Source organism: Salvelinus fontinalis, chromosome 1, assembly GCF_029448725.1.
Source record: "Salvelinus fontinalis isolate EN_2023a chromosome 1, ASM2944872v1, whole genome shotgun sequence".
Taxonomy (NCBI): domain Eukaryota; kingdom Metazoa; phylum Chordata; class Actinopteri; order Salmoniformes; family Salmonidae; genus Salvelinus; species Salvelinus fontinalis.
Window position 1 is genome coordinate 30,971,630 of NC_074665.1, and position 23,722 is coordinate 30,995,351.

Below are 23,722 nucleotides of genomic sequence, written 5' to 3' on the forward strand. Positions count from 1 at the left end.
GGATACCTTGTCAGTTGTCCAACTGAATGTATTCAACTGTAATGTCTTCCGCATTTAACCCAACCCCTCTGAGAGAATGGTAGGGAGTTATTGTGAGGATCCTGCAGATGGAGACAACACAGGAGGGAGTGGGTGCTGTGAAATCACCGTCGAAGAAGAGGTTGCTTCACCTCTGTGTTGCACTCATCTTCATTACCTTTCTAAAGAGGAGGCGGAAGAACAAACTGACACATACACATACATACAAAGACACACCTGTGTTTCTGATAGTTGTGGGAACAGCTGTCTTGTTACACATGTTTGCCACACCAAACATTTGATGACTTCTCCCTTATAGTATATTTCCATTTGATGTCACATGTGCACATATGGTACATTCCTCACCACAGCTCTACAGTTCACGTCCCACTTTGTTGATAGTCCCTAGCCAGATGTCGACGGTCCAATCAGCATCAGGGGGCGTGGCTAAGAGGAGCTGAGAAAATGTGCCTTTGAACCTTCAGTGTAGCCCTATCATCACATTTTGACAGTTGCTGCAGCTGTCACATGACCAAACAATTACCTCATACTTGCTGTTAAAATCATGTAACATATTAGATGTTACACGTGAGCCAATCAGAGAAGCGACGCAACAGCCTTTAGTCAAATTCCAAATGAGACTATCTGCATTGCCTTTATGTAATCTATAATGAAGGCACATAAAATGCATACGTTAATTTAGCCTACTGTATATGTACTGTATATAATACTTCATTTTACCCAGCATGTATAAGCTAGGCTACTGTTGCAAGTTTGATGTTGTTAAGCTACATGAGTTCATTAGTGAGCTGCTGACCTTATTTCCCAGTGGATGACATTTAATATCAACTGTCTATTTTTGTAACCGGACAAGGTTTAAAGGTGAAGGCATCTATAAATGACAGGTCTTGTCTGTATCCTATACCAGTAGTTCCTTTTTGACTGTTTTGATTTACCACTCTTGTAGAGAACATTTACTTGAAATGAAATGTGCATGCAAATTAATCAAAATCTTTGTCTCAGTAGCTACGGTAACTGATAAGTCTCCAGCGCTTCATTTGGATTGGTGCGCTCTTCTACCATATTTCTAGATACTACCTTTTTTTCATGTGAGATGTGCACACAAACACACACACGCACATGCACATGAACACACACACACACAAACGCAAAGACGTGCGGACACACACACAGTGTCAATTTTCCAATGTGTAACAAGCTTGGGGAAGACAGGCATATGACTGATTGGTTGTTCCATCAACTGCTGACAGTTCTAGGGTATGAGTCCAGCCTTCACAAAATTTATGGCCTGTAATTTCATCAATCCCTCAGTGTGGTCCTGTATTGCACATTCTAATTTAAGAGCTCATCTCAGGGCTTTGTGATTGCTCCCCTCTCTCCTGTCTTATTGCACATCTTCACTTCCAGCCATTGATTGATGCTGCTTGGAATAGGATGGGGGAAAACTGTGTGTGTGTGTGTGTGTGTGTGTGTGTGTGTGTGTGTGTGTGTGTGTGTGTGTGTGTGTGTGTGTGTGTGTGTGTGTGTGTGTGTGTGTGTGTGTGTGTGTGTGTGTGTGTGTGTGTGTGTGTGTGTGTGTGTGTGTGTGTGTGTGTGTGTGTGTGTGTGTGTGTGTGTGTGTGTGTACATGCATATCTCTGTGTTGTCTTTAGGTCTCTCCGGTACACTACTACAAAATATCACTATGCAAATAATCCTTTTGTTATGTTCACCTCCCATATACAAACATTTTTCCTAAATGTTCCTCTATGACCTGTGTAATGAATGATGCTACTGGGAATGAATTGTGCTGCTGGGTGAGAGCAACAGATGTCTCTCTTTCCATTGTGTCTCGCAGCCCATTTCCCCCTGTGGAGCAGGTGTGACTACAGAGGTAGCAGTCGCGGGACAATGTTGGTCATAGCAACAGATATACACCTCCCTACTCAGCTGATCTGGTGGATGCTGTTGTATTATGAGAGGTAGAGTGAGGTCATCGGTTGATTCGATTTGATTTATTGCATTCATGCTTGCAGTCGACAAGACTGAATATTGCAGAATGCACAGTTACATTTAGACAAAAACTTTCAAAAAACTAAAACACAGGGTATTACATTCTATGAAAAGGTTCCTAGCTTACAAGAAACTACAGTTTAAAAAGTCACATTTGGCTATTAAAAAGTCTGATGGCAGTGGCTTTGGTAGAACGTTTCAGCCTGTTTGTCCTTGTGTGGATGCTGGACAGTCGTTTCTGGTTGTAAAGTACTCTGCCAGTACTGTCTCCCCTTTCTGTGTGGTAAGACGTCATGTAGAAGGGTGGTCAGTTTGGCGCATGCCAGGAGGGATCTTCTACGGTGTCCATAGAAATCTTACAACATCATTATCATTAGACATATCCATGAGCGATAGAAAAATGGATGGTACAGACGGTCTTATTTGTATTATAAAAGAGTGTGGTTTTAGAATTATAGTTGGAAACATATATAGTCTTTTTGAACCATTTATCCTTTATTTTTCCCATGAAGGTTGACCTTTTTTGAGAGAGAGACCTGAAAAAATGTCAAAACACGGGCACTACAATACATAATGTAGAAGCAGAATGGAGTTTCAAAACATGGGCTCTACAATACATAATATAGAAGCAGAATGGAGTTTCAAAACATGGGCTCTACAATACATAATGTAGAAGCAGAATGGAGTTTAAAAACATGGGCTCTACAATACATAATGTAGAAGCAGAATGGAGTTTCAAAACATGGGCTCTACAATACTTAATATGGAAGCAGAATGGAGTTTCAAAACATGGGCTCTACAATACATAATATAGAAGCAGAATGGAGTTTCAAAACATGGGCTCTACAATACATAATGTAGAAGCAGAATGGAGTTTAAAAACATGGGCTCTACAATACATAATGTAGAAGCAGAATGGAGTTTCAAAACATGGGCTCTACAATACATAATGTAGAAGCAGAATGGAGTTTCAAAACATGGGCTCTACAATACATAATGTAGAAGCAGAATGGAGTTTCAAAACATGGGCTCTACAATACATAATATAGAAGCAGAATGGAGTTTCAAAACATGGGCTCTACAATAAATAATGGAGAAACAGAATGGAGTTTCAAAACATGGGCACTACAATACATAATACAGAAGCAGAATGGAGTTCAAAAACATGGGCACTACAATACATAATATAGAAGTAGAATGGAGTTTCAAAACATGGGCTCTACAATACATAATGTAGAAGCAGAATGGAGTTTCAAAACATGGGCTCTACAATACATAATGTAGAAGCAGAATGGAGTTTCAAAACATGGGCTCTACAATACATAATATAGAAGCAGAATGGAGTTTCAAAACATAGGCTCCACAATACATAATATAGAAGCAGAATGGAGTTTCAAAACATGGGCACTACAATACATAATATAGAAGCAGAATGGAGTTTCAAAACATGGGCTCTACAATACATAATGTAGAAGCAGAATGGAGTTTAAAAACATGGGCTCTACAATACATAATGTAGAAGCAGAATGGAGTTTAAAAACATGGGCTCTACAATACATAATGTAGAAGCAGAATGGAGTTACAAAACATGGGCTCTACAATACATAATGTAGAAGCAGAATGGAGTTTCAAAACATGGGCTCTACAATACATAATGTAGAAGCAGAATGGAGTTTCAAAACATGGGCTCTACAATACATAATGTAGAAGCAGAATGGAGTTTCAAAACATGGGCACTACAATACATAATGTAGAAGCAGAATGGAGTTTCAAAACATGGGCTCTACAATACATAATGTAGAAGCAGAATGGAGTTTCAAAACATGGTCTCTACAATACATAATGTAGAAGCAGAATGGAGTTTCAAAACATGGGCTCTACAATACATAATATAGAAGCAGAATGGAGTTTCAAAACATGGGCTCTACAATACATAATATAGAAGCAGAATGGAGTTTCAAAACATGGGCTCTACAATACATAATATAGAAGCAGAATGGAGTTTCAAAACATGGGCTCTACAATACATAATATAGAAGCAGAATGGAGTTTCAAAATATGGGCACTACAATACATAATGTAGAAGCAGAATGAGTTTCAAAACATGGGCTCTACAATACATAATATAGAAGCAGAATGGAGTTTCAAAACATGGGCTCTACAATACAAAATATAGAAGCAGAATGGAGTTTCAAAACATCGGTTCTACAATACATAATATAGAATCAGAATGGAGTTTCAAAACATGGGCTCTACAATACATAATATAGAAGCAGAATGGAGTTTCAAAACATGGGCTCTACAATACATAATATAGAAGCAGAATGGAGTTTCAAAACATGGGCACTACAATACATAATATAGAAGCAGAATGGAGTTTCAAAACATGGTCACTACAATACATAATATAGAAGCAGAATGGAGTTTCAAAACATGGGCTCTACAATACATAATATAGAAGCAGAATGGAGTTTCAAAACATGGGCACTACAATACATAATATAGAAGCAGAATGGAGTTTCAAAACATGGGCACTACAATACATAATATAGAAGCAGAATGGAGTTCCAAAACATGGGCACTACAATACATAATATAGAAGCGGAATGGAGTTTCAAAACATGGGCTCTACAATACATAATATAGAAGCAGAATGGAGTTTCAAAACATGGGCTCTACAATACATAATATAGAAGCAGAATGGAGTTTCAAAACATGGGCTCTACAATACATAATATAGAAGCAGAATGGAGTTTCAAAACATGGGCTCTACAATACATAATATAGAAGCAGAATGGAGTTTCAAAACATGGGCTCTACAATACATAATATAGAAGCAGAATGGAGTTTCAAAATATGGGCACTACAATACATAATGTAGAAGCAGAATGGAGTTTCAAAACATGGGCTCTACAATACATAATATAGAAGCAGAATGGAGTTTCAAAACATGGGCTCTACAATACATAATATAGAAGCAGAATGGAGTTTCAAAACATGGGCTCTACAATACATAATATAGAAGCAGAATGGAGTTTCAAAACATGGGCTCTACAATACATAATATAGAAGCAGAATGGAGTTTCAAAACATGGGCACTACAATACATAATATAGAAGCAGAATGGAGTTTCAAAACATGGGCACTACAATACATAATATAGAAGCAGAATGGAGTTTCAAAATATGGGCTCTACAATACATAATATAGAAGCAGAATGGAGTTTCAAAACATGGGCTCTACAATACATAATATAGAAGCAGAATGGAGTTTCAAAACATGGGCTCTACAATACATAATATAGAAGCAGAATGGAGTTTCAAAACATGGGTTCTACAATACATAATATAGAAGCAGAATGGAGTTTCAAAACATGGGCTCTACAATACATAATATAGAAGCAGAATGGAGTTTCAAAACATGGGCTCTACAATACATAATATAGAAGCAGATTGGAGTTTCAAAACATGGGCTCTACAATATATAATGTAGAAGCAGAATGGAGTTTCAAAACATGGGCTCTACAATACATAATATAGAAGCAGAATTGAGTTTCAAAGCATGGGCTCTACAATACATAATATAGAAGCAGAATGGAGTTTCAAAACATGGACTCTACAATACATAATATAGAAGCAGAATTGAGTTTCAAAGCATGGGCTCTACAATACATAATATAGAAGCAGAATGGAGTTTCAAAACATGGGCTCTACAATACATAATATAGAAGCAGAATGGAGTTTCAAAACATGGGCTCTACAATACATAATATAGAAGCAGAATGGAGTTGCAAAACATGGGCTCTACAATACATAATATAGAAGCAGAATGGAGTTTCAAAACATGGGCTCTACAATACATAATATAGAAGCAGAATGGAGTTTCAAAACATGGGCTCTACAATACATAATATAGAAGCAGAATGGAGTTTCAAAACATGGGCACTACAATACATAATACAGAAGCAGAATGGAGTTTCAAAACATGGGCTCTACAATACATAATATAGAAGCAGAATGGAGTTTCAAAACATGGGCACTACAATACATAATATAGAAGCAGAATGGAGTTTCAAAACATGGGCTCTACAATACATAATATAGAAGCAGAATGGAGTTCAAAACATGGGCACTACAATATATAGAAGCAGAATGGAGTTTCAAAAATCTATAAAAATGTATCCTATAATATATGGTAATTAAAATTGGTCATCATGGTAATCGAGCATAAGAGTAATGACAAATGCCACTTCATACAGCAGCTTGTATGGACAATGTAAGAGTTATGGTCAGAAACAGCATTATAATTGATACACGGTACATTGACCAGCTCCTTGCATTCCCATACTATGAATCTGTGACTTACAAGCACCATCTAGTGGATATATGTTGCTTTACACTGTGCAAGAGGGACAACGGATCAAATGCATGACAAATGCAGATGAGTGTAAAGGAACGTAAATTCAAAGCCTTACTCAGTGGATTCACAACCATCTTTAATGCCTACTTAGTCTCTTTGTGTTTTAAATACCCTTCATTGTGGCATGATACTTTATGAATCAAAACGATATTACTTCCTCTAAATCAAAGGTGTTTTAATACAATGGATTTGTTCTAATCAAATCACATGCGCCGATAAACAATAGGTGTAGACCTTACAGTGAAAAGCCCTTAACCAACAATTCAGTTTTAAGAAAATACCTAAAAAAAAGTAAGAGATAAGATTAACAAATAATTAAAGAGCAGCAGTAAATAACAATAGCTGGGCTATATACAGAGGGTACCGGTACAGAGTCAATCTGTCAATGTGCAGGGGCACCGTATAGAGGTAATTATCTACATGTAGGTAGAGTTATTAAAGTGGCTATGCATAGGTAATAACAGAGAGTAGCAGCAGCGTGGGGGGTGGCAATGCAAATAGTCTGAGTAGTGCAGGGAGCGATAGTGCAGGAATTGATAGATAAATAAATAGATACATTTTAGGTTATTGCAATTAATTTGGATGAAGTACATGGGAGAATAAATTGAATCATTGTGGAATTACGAAGGACGTTTGATCCCCTCTCTCTCTCTCTCTCTCTCTCTCTCTCTCTCTCTCTCTCTCTCTCTCTCTCTCTTTCTCTTTCTCTTTCTCTCTCTCTTTCTCTCTCTGAGTGCATTTAGTCCACAGAAACACAGGCTATACAGTAAACCCTCTCGTACTCCCACAAACATACAAAATGCTACAATAATAATAACAATAAAGAGATTGTCTATCATTAAAAAAAAAGTGAGATAAGACTTCAGAAGTAAACCCGTTTGTCCCCATTGGGGTGGCTGTCCAGTCCATCTCCCTCCTGCTACTCTCCCTCCAGCTCTCCCAGAATCTCCTGCAGGGACATGGCCGGGAGCTCTGGTAAGGGGGCATAGTGCGGGGCTTGTCCTGGGTATTCTGTGGTAGACATAGCCATGCTCCAGGAGCCATCCAATCGGGAACCTTGGCCTTCCATCGGAGGGGTGTTCTCTTGTCCAACCTCCCAGCAGCCGGAATCCGGGGTGGCTGTGGTCTGGGTCTGGGAAATGGGGCCTCCATAGACTTCCTGGGGGTTGTTGTAGAAGGGCTGCTGCTCGGCTGAGCGATGGTAGAGGAAGGCCTTGCTGGAGCCTGAGCTGTAGTTCCTCACCTCCAGAGGAGAGGGGCTCCACATGGACTGGACTGGAGTCGTCTGATCAACCGCCTGGGGCCAGGCTCCTTGAACCATCTGGTGCCCGGGGCTATTCATGTGCGTGCTGGAGCTGTATCCCAGCACCCTGGCCTGCCTGTTGTGGCCAGTCTCCTCCGCTCCAGGGTATGGTGGAAAGTAGCGTCCATAGAAAACGTAATCCTCCTCCTTCACCTGGGCGGGGTAGGCAGGGGGCAGGCAGGGGGGGGTGGACAGAGGGGCAAGGCTGTGCTGGGTAGTGAACCCACCAGGGGAGTGTAAGCCAGAGTCTGATTGGCACAGAAACTTCTTAGCTCCCTTACACTTCAGAGTCCGAGCCCTCCTGTTCTGGAACCACACCTGGATAGAAATTGCATTTAGAATGAACATCCAACGCAAACAGAAACTGTGTTGCAATTAGTTGACTCCAGTAACTAAGATAAAATTATCTGCTTTGAGCCCATGTTAATAATTTACCAAGCCAACTCTCAAACAGCTGTAGAATACAGTGAGAGCATTGGGGCTTATCTTTCTTTTGTCTCCTCTGTTAACTATAAGTGTTTTACATTCTGCCAGTCAGACCAAACGAACTGCAGATAAAACCGCTTACATCATCATATTGAATTAAAAGATAAACAGAAACCCTGGTACCAGTATCAGCAACACACATGCAGGCCCCATTTTGAACACAGGGCATTTGTAATATAAACCAAGCCCACAACACTCGCGTGTGCGTGCGTCTGTGCATGCATGTTCCAGCATGCTTACATGTGTGCGTAGCTGCTTACCTGGATACGAGATTCAGGTAGCCCTGTTTTCTGGGACAGGCTCTCTCTCAGGCTGATGCCAGGGTAAGGGTCTGTCTCAAAGGTGACACGGAGTAGCTCCACGTGCTCTTTGGAGAAGCTGGTCCTCTTTCTGCGGTTGGTACTCCGGGACGAGACTCCGGTAAGGGCCACCTGTCCAGGGACATCTGAGGGGAAAACAACAGGTTCCAGATCAGACATGAGCATGAGGAGCCCAGGGCACGAAAGGTCGTGGCAGGTGGTCTTATCATGTAGTCAAATCAAATCAAATCAAATTTTATTTGTCACATACACATGGTTAGCAGATGTTAATGCGAGTGTAGCGAAATGCTTGTGCTTCTAGTTCCGACAATGCAGTAATAACCAACAAGTAATCTAACCTAACAATTCCACAACTACTACCTTATACACACAAGTGTAAAGGGATAAAGAATATGTACATAAAGATATATGAATGAGTGATGGTACAGAACGGCATAGGCAAGATGCAGTAGATGGTATAGAGTACAGTATATACATATGAGATGAGTAATGTAGGGTATGTAAACATAAAGTGGCATAGTTTAAAGTGGCTAGTGATACATGTATTACATAAAGATGGCAAGATGCAGTAGATTATATAGAGTACAGTATATACATATACATATGAGATGAGTAATGTAGGGTATGTAAACATTATATTAAGTGGCATTGTTTAAAGTGGCTAGTGGTACATTTTTACATAATTTCCATCAATTCCCATTATTAAAGTGGCTGGAGTTGAGTCAGTATGTTGGCAGCGGCCACTAATGTTAGTGGTGGCTGTTTAACAGTCTGATGGCCTTGAGATAGAAACTGTTTTTCAGTCTCTCGGTCCCTGCTTTGATGCACCTGTACTGACCTCGCCTTCTGGATGATAGCGGGGTGAACAGGCAGTGGCTTGGGTGGTTGTTGTCCTTGATGATCTTTATGGCCTTCCTGTGACATCGGGTGGTGTAGGTGTCCTCGAGGGCGGGTAGTTTTCCCCCGGTGATGCGTTGTGCAGACCTCACTACCCTCTGGAGAGCCTTATGGTTGTGGGCGGAGCAGTTGCCGTACCAGGCGGTGATACAGCCCGACAGGATGCTCTCGATTGTGCATCTGTAGAAGTTTGTGAGTGCTTTTGGTGACAAGCCAAATTTCTTCAGCCTCCTGAGGTTGAAGAGGCGTTGCTGCGCCTTCTTCACAACGCTGTCTGTGTGGGTGGACCAATTCAGTTTGTCCGTGATGTGTACACAGAGGAACTTAAAACTTTCCACCTTCTCCACTACTGTCCCGTCGATGTGGATAGGGGGGTGCTCCCTCTGCTGTTTCCTGAAGTCCACAATCATCTCCTTTGTTTTGTTGACGTTGAGTGTGAGGTTATTTTCCTGACACCACACTCCGAGGGCCCTCACCTCCTCCCTGTAGGCCGTCTCGTCGTTGTTGGTAATCAAGCCTACCACTGTAGTGTCATCCGCAAACTTGATGATTGAGTTGGAGGCGTGCGTGCGCCACACAGTTGTGGGTGAACAGGGAGTACAGGAGAGGGCTCAGAACGCACCCTTGTGGGGCCCCGGTGTTGAGGATCAGCGGGGTAAAGATGTTGTTACCTACCCTCACCACCTGGGGGCAGCCCGTCAGGAAGTCCAGGACCCAGTTGCACAGGGCAGGGTCGAGACCCAGGGTCTCGAGCTTGATGACGAGTTTGGAGGGTACTATGGTGTTAAATGCTGAGCTGTAGTCGATGAACAGCATTCTCACATAGGTATTCCTCTTGTCCAGATGGGTTAGGGCAGTGTGCAGTGTGGTTGCGATTGCGTCGTCTGTGGACCTGTTGGGTCGGTAAGCAAATTGGAGTGGGTCTAGGGTGTCAGGTAGGGTGGAGGTGATTAGTCTCTTGACTAGTCTCTCAAAGCACTTCATGATGACGGAAGTGAGTGCTACGGGGCGGTAGTCGTTTAGCTCAGTTACCTTAGCTTTCTTGGGAACAGGAACAATGGTGGCCCTCTTGAAGCATGTGGGAACAGCAGACTGGGATAAGGATTGATTGAATATGTCCTTAAACACACCAGCCAGCTGGTCTGCGCATGCTCTGAGGACTAGTGAGTCTGTCTCCAGGATAGGTTGCTTAGGCAAGAATCTATATGTGACTCTCTATCACCTTGAAGCATTACGACTTGTAAACCTACCCCATAGGACCAAAACATCTGTAAAGTTCCTTTGATATTTCAAACCCCAAAAATTCATTGTTTTTACAAAAGCAAATGTTCAGTTTTAGGGAATTAAAAAAAAGTTACAAAATAAATACATTTCCCCCCAAAAATGACAATAATTATAATCTGTGATTCACCTGGCCTACTCAAAGATAGAAATCTGATATTGTCTATATGCTGTGTCAGCCAGTGACCTCTCCTTACCGGTGCTGGTGTCCTTCCACATGATGTGTAGGAATCTGTAGGTGTTCTGTGTTGCTATAGATGCTCCTCCATGAAGGCTCTCAAGACATAGCTGTCTCCCATATATATAGGCCGCCCTTTTATATACTCTGGACCCAACAGCTATCCCCGCCTTAGTTTGGCAGTTTAGGGGCGGGTAAGTTTGTGTTGCCCTGGGGGTTGTCTTAGCGGTACTGAGGCCAAGATAATCTGAATGTTTTTTGGACTAACCAATGGCCCTCTCACATTCACATCATCCTCTCATCCTCATCACATGCAAGGTCATTGGCACACAAGGAGACATAAAATACATGACTGAATAAAATACTACTCGTGTGCCTTATAAACAAGTGTTTGGCATTGTGTTCACAGAAACTATTACTGCTGCTAACTTTTTTTTTGTATTCACAAATTTATTGGTTTGTTTGCACCCACTAAGCAAACAATTGTCTTGAAGAAATATCAACTCACATGCCGTCTTAGTGAAACGCAAAATGCCATTCACGAATTGAACCTTTTCCACAACTGCTGTTTTCTATTGAAATGCAACACAGATGCAAGATATAAAAATAAGAAAAACAAGGATGTGTAATTGTTTGGTGATTAATAGGACCATTATCAACATGCTGCCTCACCTCCCATTAATGTACAGGCCCAATACAGTGAAAGGCCAGGGGTTGCACTGGTTTCATCATGGCCTATGGGAAAGACTGACCCAGAGGACAGTGAACTTTCAGCTCAGTGACACTGATAGAAATGTAGGGACACCACACACAAGTATTTAAACACACAAGTAGTTGAACTAAAAAACAATAATATTGTGTAAATAGTACAATATACTGTAATATATCTTAGTATTTTATCTCTTACTGGTATTAATATTATTATATAGTAATAATCCCAAATAACATTTAACAAAATGCAATAACAGCACTGTTATCTCTATTTTTAATATCAGCCGGTGAGACATTCCTTGTCTTTTCTTTCCTTATCTGGACTCCTAGGATCAGTGTCTCGATGTTTTGGAATGGCTACCGGACAGCAATTCATGCTGGGGGTTATGCAAATCCTATTACACATTATGCATAGCCCTTTGGTCCTTCAAGCCTCTTGCAAAATCAGTATTGTCCTCCTCAATGCATACATAGCCTATAACATTTGCATTTGCACACTTCAGAACATGTCATATGATGGCTCCTCACATGCTGTTTCATCACTGCTTCAAATAAAAGCTATATTACAAAAGAAACAAGTTAAACTCATAGCACATGCAAATACATTGTCTCTATTTCACAATGGCCTCATGTAGGCTATTCTTTGAGTTCATGAACTGTTTTGCTCAGGATTTTAAATACTTTCGACACACAGTTTTACATGCAATGATCAGTGATTAAATAAGAATTGATAACTAGTTTGACCAATTGCCATTTGACTAATGGTGTAAAAACCTTAAAGTGATTGATTCGTTATTGTCATCCAGATAGAGATATCTAGACTATGAGGATCAGGTTGTAAATACCTTAGGTCCCATGACCATTTTACTGTAGAACCATTAGCTTAGATCTAGTCTACATCCATTACCCACTTTTACTGAGCTGTAATACTATAACTTTGAAAAAAATAGACGAAAATCATTGGCAAATACATTTACTTGTCAATGATTTTCGTCTATTCTATTCAGAGTTGTAAATGTATAATAAATCAAAAATACATGCACACATACAATGCAGGCACTTTTAACTTTTCTCTTTATTTTAGTCACGGCTATTCCTATTTCGAAACAAAATAGTACTTGTCTCAAATCAATATTGAACCTTGGATATCATATGACTGATAAAGACATCATCCTACCGTACTCTAATCCCTTTCATAGACAGAAGTCTCGGTACAAAAAAGTTCCGTTGTTTTTGTTGCACGTGTTAATTTGAGAGCGGGACATATTAAACGCCACCATGGCCAAAAGCGATGGGTGTCATTATTTTAGAAGAACCAGTATTTTTTGGATAACTATAGTGGCGCTTTCGATGGGATACTTCACAGTAAGTCAAAGCCACAAAACGTGGATGGTTTTGAAGCAATTATAAAGCAAATTGTTGAGTTGACTGTGCCACAGTCACCGTGCCGTAAACATAGCCAAGGCGTCACCACGAATAGACTCCGGGTGAATCTCTATTTTACTTGGCCAACTTTCTGTCTTTTATTCAGACATTTGTTTTTGTTGTTTATTATTCAATTCCCGTGAAGTCCAGGACGAAGTAGTACAGTATTTAGCTTACGAAGTTAGCCTGGATGTTGCGCTTGCAATGAAAGTGTATCCAGGTCATCAACCCTGCGAGTTAAATATGAATTATTCCTGCAGTAAGATCCCGGCAAATACAATTCATTTGAACATTTGTAATTAATTGAAAAAATATATATTGTATAGTTTCCGTTGTAATTACCGACTTTTAAGCTATCTATTATTGCAGTTACTTGTGGTGTGGGGGGAGTGGAAGAATGTACCTGCGCTGCGGAATGGAAAGGTTCGAAAGAATTCCATGATATTGTAACGTAAGATAGCCTTTGACATTTCTCTAACCAGGGCTATTTATCAGCCATATGAACCCTATAGATAACGCATTATGTTTGGAATGTGGGGAAAGGGTGAGTTTAACCTAACATAGCGGGCGTGAAAATATCATTTGGGTGCCATATGTCTCTTAGTAGTTTAGTTCTATTCTGCCTAAATAATATCCCCTCATTGACACATAATTTCCCCAGCACATCTATCGTATACGTTGCCTTCCTCAGTCATGTCAGAGGTCATACTAATGTCAGGATGTGTGTGCCAACACGGGAACCCCAGTGACAACTGCTTGCTAGGACTGTCAGCAAAGCTAAATGAGTTTGGCTATACCCGAACAATGATGAGCCAAAAGTGGAGAGTTAGTGCACAATGGCCTCTGCACAAGCTGGAAGCCCTCTGGAATGTATTGGCCTGAATAGTCTTTTTGTTAAGCATGTTGCAACCTGTCAGAGGTGGACATAATATTCAAAACTCAATGTTGCAGTGACCGTGTGATTATATTAGAAAATGACTTGGATGGGGGACATGTGTACCTAATTAATGTTGTCAAAAGTTGTGGAAGTAATTCATGTGTACTTGGCGCTGTTTATAACATGCTATTTAGTGAAAACTATGTGTATTCCATGAGCTGAGTGTCTGGCCGTATCTCTGTTCTGTGTTTCAGTGGACAGTGTTCTGGCCACAGCAGGTCCCCTATGACAACTTGGGTCCGCTTGGCACCTTGTCCAGATACCTGGTGAACAATTACCATTCTCTCATGTACAAAGGGTAAGTTAGTGTTTCTACATGATAATGTTTACACGATTCTGTCATCAAGTAGTATTCGTCAAAATGTTGGCCAAACAACTTTATAGTCAGAATGAGGATAGTCAATGTGAAATTGAAAGAAATGCTGAATGAAACTGTAGTTACAATGTCAAGCACATGCAACTTCTACAGTTGTTAGGCCTAACTCTGTAATAACTAATCATTTTAGATTTAGCATGCAAATGAACAAGGAATAATTACTGCACTGGGTAGGTTTGCCATTACACCATATGTAAATGAGATTTCGAATGATGTGCCAAGTACCCACAGAATACAGAGGCTTGGTCAGTCTGCATAATCCACTGTGTCCCACCATTTTCACACTCTTATCACAACATTTTCAAACAGTGTAACACTTCCACTCATCAATCACATACATGACCGCTTATGAAATATCAAAGAAACACTCACACATTTTATATCCGCACAAGACCAATGTGTTTTCTGTTTTTGAATCTCTAATCAATTGCTGTGGTGTGGGACCATTACACTGTAACTTGAGGAAATCATAAAATCATTGGTCACTTGCCTGTAAGACTGTTTTTAAAGAAAGCTGTTAGACATTGACTAGAAACATCCTCATTCTGAATGTTGGGTGTTGCTCTGTGTTTCAGATGGTGGGCAGCCTGGGTCATCCACGTGGCAGAAGCCCTTGTTGCCATGAAGGTCTGCAGGTAAGATGGATGTTCATATATCCATGTCTCCTCTAGGGGGTGCTATTGTTCTGCTTTCTATCAGGCTCCCTCTAGTGACATGCTATCACACCTACTTTAAAACCCCTGTAGGTCTAAGCATTTAGATTGCAATATCTACTAAGCTAACATATGTAATTGTTTTAAGATGGTCATAAAATGTATAATTTAGCCCTTTTAATTTAGAATTGTAGGACCCTTGTCGTTATAAAACAAATATTTGATAATACATTGAATTTGGCCTTTACTGCTATGGCCCAACACATTGAATAACACATTGATAAATGGCAAAACCAAAAGTTCAAAAATAAATATTTTTTATTTTATTTTGACCGATGTTTGGTGGCGTTATTTGTGGCACATTTTACCCTCTACGCACTTTTAGCAATTTTTACAGCCGGGCCATTGTGTTGTAGTCACTGACACTGAACCTGAGACTAAACTGCTGCCTGTCTGTGTGTGTGTGTGTGTGTGTGTGTGTGTGTGTGTGTGTGTGTGTGTGTGTGTGTGTGTGTGTGTGTGTGTGTGTGTGTGTGTGTGTGTGTGTGTGTGTGTGTGTGTGTGTGTGTGTGTGTGTCACCCTCTTCACAGTGACAAAGGGGTGGACGGCACAATGACACGTTGCCTCTGGTTTGTCCAGACGGCGCTGTTTGGCTTTGCCTCTCTCGGCCTGCTTCTCAAATACAAACCTGACCACAGGACCAAACAACACTGATGCCACAAGGAAGACCCTGCTGCAGAACAGAGTCTATAGTCTTTATAGACTACACCACCACTTCCTCTACAAATAATGAGTGGCCATGGCATGATGTGAACTTTTATCTGCAAACTGGTTTATCTGTTCGGGAACAAGATAGTAATTTGTGATTCCAGATTTTTTTTTACAGTGCCCAGAGGACCATAAATAAAATAGCTTACAACATTGTGATTGTTAAGGACCTTTAGACCGTCTGATTGAACAGTAGAAACATTCAAGCCGTCAAAACTCTTCATCTTACAATACATTGCTATTGTGAAGCTTCCCAACCACACACCCAACATTCCTCAGAAAATAAATGCACTTTTTTTATCCAGAGCATATTCTAGGACAGAATGCAATGCACTGTTTATACAGAGATTATCACAAGGTTCAAAATGACAAAATATTTTGTTTTATATCATGATGGAAAAGTACCAAGTTTTCCTACAAAATGTTTTCTAATCATGCTAGAGAATTTTCAAATGTTAAGTTCAGATCACCCATTTTAATCACTGTTTACATTGCTCTATCTTGTTTTAATGATAAAGGACTACAGATGTTTCTTAACTTTCCTTAGATTACATTAGATTAATCCATTTGCCTTTAAGCATGAGCGTGCTGGGAATTAATTCACAAATTAATATAGATAAGGGATAAGATGAGAGATGAAGAGTGAAGTTGTCTAATTTATAACCTGTGACAAATAAAGAGTGATTGATGAACAAACTTGGCTGTTTAAATCTACTTTATTTTTGTCCACCTCTGTCTATCATACTGTCTACACCTTGAGTGCTTGGACAGCCATGATGAGGACATAACATCATGGCGTACTGTCCAACAGAATCTCTTGTACAGGGCCTGGTTTCCCAAAAATATCTTAAGGCTAAGTTCATTTTAGAACCATACAGTGATGACCCGTCATTCAGGGAAGGTGGGGCTGTGAGCCCACATTTGTAGCAAAAAAAGAGTCTGTTTTGCATGTTATTTTGGCATTAACACGTGTCACATATCAGTTTGCAAACAATGTAAAGAAAAAATATATATACAGTATATCATTGAGTTAATAACGGTGCATCCAAACATGGTCTCTTTTTTGTTTTCTTGAGTAAGGCAGCTATAAAACGCAGATGTTTCAGCCTAGCTCAGCGCTTTCTGTGGTGGGGCAAGCCAGCAGAAAATACAGAGCGTTGCGCAGTGATTGGCTCAGTGTTCTGTCACTCATGGGGACACTACGTCACCGCCAAGTCTAAGGGTAGAGCTCGAAAATTCAAGGCTCTTGGGTGCTTCTATAGAGTAACATTAGAAGTGTCCATCCAAGAAGGCTCAAGATCATTGGCCACAGATAAAATGACGTCAATTCACGTTATATCTATAGTAGCTTTGATTGGACTGATCGTGTCAACATCATACTTTCAAAATCTTAGCAAGCAGTCATCTTCATGAATCAAGTCAACAATCTACTGGCAAATCCTTTTTAATCCTTGTCATATGAAGAGAAATAATAACGAAAAATTACAGATAAAACATATCAGTGCTCATCGGCCATTTGACATGAACATTACACAACAGGTTGGAAATCGCAAATTCAACAATGAGTGGTTTGGATGGAATCAGTGCCTAACTGCAAGCATTGCAAAGCATTTATTAGCCTGCTATTCAGTGGAGTGACTGTGTGGTCCCAAATCTAAGATTAATGATCTCTTTTTCTAGTTTACAATTATACACATTCAACATTGGCCATGCTATCAATGAAGCATGATTTGTGCCGCACTCAAAACCACTGTTAATTTGGAACGGCAAAATCTGACTTTAGTGAGTTCAAGGCAACTGGGAACTCGGGAAAAATGAGCTTCGACTGGGAAAATACGTTTTGAACTTTCATCCAACTTGGAATTGTAAATCGGGAACTCGGGCCTCTTTCTAGAGCTACGACCTGAAGATCACTGACATCATCATGATTCAACCTTTTTTTCTGAGTTCCCAGTTGTCTTGAAAGCACCATAAATCCAGAGGATGCCAGACTTTGATGACAAAATTTGCCCACTAAGGACTGCCGCGCCACTTTCCTGTTCAAGTGAGCACAGCACAACAAGCTGAGTCCAAAAATATCTTGTATGCTGCTGCGTAAATTATGTAATATGCCAGGGAGATGTGTATACTGTAGCTAAGAAAGTAATACTAAATGTATGTTGTGTAGTAAGCTGTTAGTAGTCCATGTGCCTCACCCTAATAATTTGGTCGGGAAGGGTCCAGATGAACCAGGATCGGTGAAGCCGCGGTGAAGCGGTGTTTAAGGTCCCGGAACGTCCGTGGACCACGAGAAAGGAACCTTGGTAGAGGTGAGGGCAGACAGGGGGGAGGCCAGGGTGCTGTATCCACGGGTAAAGCGGCGATAGAAGTTGGCGAACCCCAGGAAGCATTGCAGCTGCACCCTGGATGTAGGCTGAGGCCAATCCACCAACGCTTTCACCTTCTCGGGATCAGAAGGCGCTGGAGAACCTACCGGACATGGAGTACATGTTCTTGGGGTGAGCAGGAGAAGACGAGGATGTCATCAATGTAGACGAAGACGAACCGGGTCAGCATGTCACAGAGAACATCATTCACCAGAGCCTGGAACACGGCAGTGGCGTTGGTGAGGCCAAAGGGCATGACCAGATATTCGTAGTGGCTGCTGGCCATGTTGAAGGCGGTTTTCCACTCGTCCCCCTCTCATATCTGCATGGTGCTAGGGAGAAGGTCAATCCTGCAGTCATAGGGGCGGTGCGGCGGAAGGGAAGTGGCCCGGGACTTACTGAACACCTCCCGGAGGTCCTGGTACTCTGCGGGAATGGCGGAGAGATCAGGAACCACCACCACCATCGGTTGCGCCGACTTCAGACAATGGGTGTGGCAGAACGGACTCCAGCCCATGATATCACCCGTAGACCAGTTGATGAGTGGGTTGTGTCGCTGGAGCAAAATCTTGGGTGCTCTCGGCCACAGGACCATTGGGGACTTCCGGGATGACTCGGAGGTGAGGTGGAATCACTGGACGTGCGAGTGAAATCGAATTTCCTCTCCATCCGTCATTCCTTCAATCGCCCATCGATGCGGATGGTCAAAGCGATGAGGGAGTCAAAATCTGTGGGGAACTCTCGAGCCGCAAGCTCGTTCTTACCCTCCTCCGAGACACCGTGCAGGAACATGTTGAACAGTGCTTCTGGGTTCCACTCACTCTCCGCTGCCAATGTACGGAAATCCACTGCATAGTCAGCCACAGTGCAAGCGTCCTGCCGGAGCTGGATTAGCTTCCCGGCAGCTTCTCTCCGGGTCTGCTGGGTTAGTCATGGCCAGTTCATACTATCAGGTATGAAGGCAAGACCCAGATGCAGACCATGTTGAATAAACAATAGTTTAACATTCCAACAGGGGCAGGCAATAGACAGGTCAATGTCGGCAGAGGTCAGTAAATCAGAGGTGGGGCAAAGGCACAGTTTGACAGGCAGGCTCAGGGGCAGGCAGGCGGGCTCGGAGTTAGGACAGGCAAGGGTCAAAACCAAGAGGGCGAGAACAGAGAGACTGGAGACACAAAACATTGAATGACTTGAACAAACAAGACAAATTGGCAACAGACAAACAGAGAACACATGTATAAATACACAGGGGGTAATGGGGAAGATGGGCGACACACGGAGGGGGGTTGAGACAATCACAAAGACAGGTGAAACAGATCAGGGTGTGACACATTTATTCAACAACAACAAAAATCCCTGCCAAGAAGTTTCATTTGAAAGTTTGTTTCTTAAGTGATAATGCCCGGGAAGCCGGTGTTTGGAGGCAGTGGAGGCTGGTGACTTGAAAATTGAGGAGGATGGGAGACCCACGGTATAGGCGCGGAACGCACAGAGACGTCAAAGTGTGTTTCTAAAATCATGAAAGAGTAATTATTTTAACCTAAAGCATTTAATAAAGACATTTATAGTACAATATTATAGGGAATGGGAATGAGAGGGCTACTGACACAGTGTTTGTAAGGGATCACAGCAGTGATTGAATGAGGGTATGAGGCATGAGTTGAGGTGTTCAGAGGCTTGACTCCAGTGCAGGACAGGATTTGACTGGGAAGACAAAAAACTATAGGGCAACACACTAAACAGTTAGACAAAAGAGCTAAGAATGAGTTAGTCCAAGCAAGGAGTAATATCATTGATGTGTAATAATGTGATTGTGTTTGTGTACGTGATTGACTCTACATACAGTAATGAGAGAAAATTGATAGGTCACAGTGCTTGGAGAGGAAACATTCAATGTGCCAGTGGATGAGCAGGCACATGAGACGTGGCTACAGTTCATGTCAGGAAAGAGTTGACAATGGTAGTGGAGTGGTCATCACCTTTTAATCAGGGAACATGAGGGGACTTAGCTGTAAATACAAATAGCAGATACATTCCATTACAGCTGCGCGATCGTAGGTTTGAACAAATTTCTCCATGAAGTTAAACATAGGACTGCCCACTTGACACATCATGGTAGCCCAGGAAACTTTCCTGAATAAACCCCCCTATCATCCACATACCTGACGATAACTGAGAACTGCAAGCAGACTGGTGGCACCATAGGTCCGAGAGAGTGGGGGGGATTTTTACCTCCTGGGGCCTGGAGCTTTTCATTATCTGTTAACCAAAACAGGAAAACTCTGGACCCAATAAGGTATGACAGTGATTCATCAGTTGTAAAAATGTTTTATAAGGGTTATGATGGGACCAGTTTTTCCTAATCAGATTACATGGTTTAAAAAAACTGTGGGGAAAACTCCTGGCACTGGGGGGGGGGGGGGGGGGGGGGCCCTGTCAAACTGCAGCAACCTTATACTTGTTCATATGAATTATATTTAGACTAGATTAGGAGGGGGATTTCCTCTACCCAGACACATAGACAACAACATAACATAAACCAAATTTGATCACATTCACATTTTCTTCTCACACACAAATGGACTATACATTTGTATTTTATTTAACTTTTATTTAACTAGGCAAGTCATTTAAGAACAAATTCTTATTTACAATTACGGCATACCTCGGCCAAACCCTAACCCGGACAGCGCTGGACCAATTGTGCGCCGGAGTATGGGACTCCCAATCACCCGCCGGTTGTCTGGAATAAATAAATACATAAAGTTACCAATTAGTTACACTGACCAAATGGACAGCGCACATAGGCTGTATGCAGCTGCTCTTATTAGTAGCCTACAGTTGACCAGACTGAAAAATAGTCTCGTTTTCATCCCATTCAGCATGTCAGATCTCTAATGTTAAGGTGAAGCCTAGGCTGCTACAACATCTATGTAATGAGTTTTTGCTTGTGTCTGTCCGGAGTGGTTATGTGTTATAATCTTCGCTACATAAATACCTGAGGAAAGTGGAAAACCTACTTGAGCGCGCGCAAAAAAATGTGCCGCCTCTTTATTCTAACTTTTAATGGATGATGCGATGGAAGCTATTGAATTGATCTCGACATCCCAGAAAAAGCCAATAGACAGTAGAAAGTTACATATGTTCAGCAAGTAAAGCATCATAACGTGACGTTACCACTGCAAGCTCCCTGTAGTTGCACTTGTTCGTGGAACTTTCCCTCTCGTCGTGTCCTCTAAAAGACAATTATTGCATGCGCGAAAATTGTGGTATTGATAAGCCGCTTGAGAACATTAATGTTTCTTCTTAATTAAATTCTCATTGTGTTGCGCAGTTTGAATACGCAGACCTTCGTCATGATCGATGGGGCCCTTATTTACAGAAGCTTGAATCTGATGTGGGCATTTTTTAAATGCTGTCTGCTTTTGTTTTGGCGTTTAGCAGAACGATCGATGTTCTTTAGGTCACTGTACCCCTCTTTCGCCCAAGGCTGACTTTCCAAAAAGCAGGCAAGGCCAGCAATACAGGCGGATTGATGAGAGGCTGTTAACCAGCTACTGTTATACTTTTGATACCAATTGGTATTGAACGCCCTCACCTTTTCATCATTCTCCGTGAAACTGATCTCAGGCAGAGGTCGACCCACGGTTTTAATTCACTTATTTTCCGTGTACCCCCAGAAAATGAAAAGGGTTCTTCAACAAAAAGTCATCAAAATTTGCGGTAGCGCTGGCGGCAAAACTGCACACTGGAGCTGGTAGCTAGCTAGCTGCTGCTACTTAAGTTAGCAAGGCAAATTCAAAGAAATTGCACTAACTGGACACAAAAATAAAGTTATAATACCAAGAAAACAATGTATAATCAAACTCCTCCGTATCTGGTAATTTTAAGAAACTAATTTGAATTGAGTAATATCCCAAAAATGCTCAACTATCACTTTTCAATCTCTATCCAATCATGTCACCAACTCACCAAGCTTCTCAACACATAGAACGCCTGTCCCGCCTTATTCTGCAGTACAATCCCAATACAACACACTAGGTTCATTCGCTGATCCTAATCCAGTTCATACTGCGAAAGCTTTGATTGGTTGGAGGTCGTCCTCTGGAAGTTGTCATAATTACCATGTAGGTCTATGGAAGGGGGTGAGGCCTACGAGCCTCCTAGGTTTTGTATTGAAGTCAATGTACCCAGAGGAGGACAGAAGCTAGCTGTCCTCCAGCTACATCATGGTGCTACCCCAGAGAGTGCTGTTGAAGTTACAATAGACCTTCATTGCAAAACAGTGTGCTTTAATCAGTTATTTGGTGACATATGAATACATTTAGTATAGTTCTATCTAAAAGGGATAACTTTTTTAGTGTTTCACAATTTTTATTTTTAGGAAATTTCACTGAGGAGGATGGTCCTCCCCTTCCTCCTCTGAGGAGCCTCCACTGTTTGGAGGATATATTGGGTGCGTTCGTAAATTCAGAGTGCAGAATAACTGATTAATTTAAGAACACATTGACACAGGTGTTGTTAAGCCCGAGACAAAGTCGAGATCCGGCAAACTGTGCCAATATATCCTCCAAGCACAAGCTTCGAGGGCATTATCACTTTTATACAGGTTACCAGCATATTCAAATACGGATTGACATGTTTTCAATAAAAACGTTATTTTGGTGCATTTATTCATACTATTTCATCCTTCCACAAGATATAGTCCCGACACAAATCTACCCAAGCCAGCTGCTCGCTCGTTCGTTCTATCGGTTTGGTTGCTAGAGACGCGACTCAGTCGTTCGTTCTAAATGTTTCATTGCCATACTGGCTAGCAATGTCAAAAAAGTCCAGCCAGAATAAATAGCTGCATTTGCATTTGTTTAAGCGGTTTTCTAGTGACATTTATTTGGATACATCCATAACAATGAGTTAATGAGGTGCGATTTCGCCTGGCATAGAAAATGTTCTCACTCGCCAGGACACTGTTGTTCAGAGGAGCAAGCCAACAACACAGCGAACACAATCCCTTCAAACTGATTGACATTTCAAATTGACATTTCCTTCTTCTTTATATCCATAAAAATGATGCCATCTGATTTATCATTTCGACTGGCTGAGAAGCGCTGCCTGCCTGCCAGTCTCTCCCCTCACCGTTTCTGTGACTTTGTCACAGGACTTATTGCCATTACAGAAGAGTACTTAATTATCTGCCAGTAGCTATCTATTTGATTACTTTGATTAACACAGAGCTTACACTCAAACATCTCCTCCTGCTAATATCTCCCCAGGCACTGTCATTATGTTTATTGAATCATTGTTGCTCCAGTCGAGTCTCTTTCAAATGCTCCAGCTTGCCTTGGGTCTGGTTCCCGAGACTAGCACCGGCTATTAAAGCTATCACTGTCTTAATTTTGATACAACTGGTCATCTTTCAGGTGATAAGCTGGAGAAGCTTGCGGGGACAGTTTATAGGCACCTAATCTTGTGGGACATTTGTAATATCTCAGTATCAATATCTGACTCGGTTCGGCGATGACGACGTGTTGTGTTTCTCTGTCTTAGGCGCCGTAGATTGGTAAGAAGTA

At 41.4% G+C, this 23,722-nt stretch overlaps 2 protein-coding genes across 3 annotated transcripts; one reads left to right on the forward strand and one right to left on the reverse strand.

The window, feature by feature from the left end:
• Positions 1-7,105: 7,105 nt before the first annotated feature.
• Positions 7,106-10,956, reverse strand: mxtx1 (mix-type homeobox gene 1). Its single transcript, XM_055924382.1, is given in 3 exon segments — positions 7,106-8,071; positions 8,500-8,684; positions 10,935-10,956. Coding segments are annotated over 3 exon segments (966 nt in total). The 3' UTR covers positions 7,106-7,312.
• Positions 10,957-12,807: 1,851 nt separating this feature from the next.
• tmem254 (transmembrane protein 254) lies at positions 12,808-16,482 on the forward strand. 2 transcript variants are annotated; one of them, XM_055918593.1, is made up of 5 exons: positions 12,808-12,991; positions 13,421-13,474; positions 14,183-14,286; positions 14,940-14,999; positions 15,609-16,482. In XM_055918593.1, exons 1-5 carry the CDS (start codon positions 12,905-12,907, stop codon positions 15,730-15,732), a joined length of 429 nt encoding a protein of 142 aa, XP_055774568.1. In that variant the 5' UTR covers positions 12,808-12,904; the 3' UTR covers positions 15,733-16,482. The 2 variants fall into 2 exon arrangements, with proteins under 2 accessions (XP_055774568.1, XP_055774575.1); XM_055918600.1 differs by lacking the exon at positions 13,421-13,474 and having other exon boundaries at positions 12,809-12,991.
• The last annotated feature ends 7,240 nt before the right edge of the window (positions 16,483-23,722 follow it).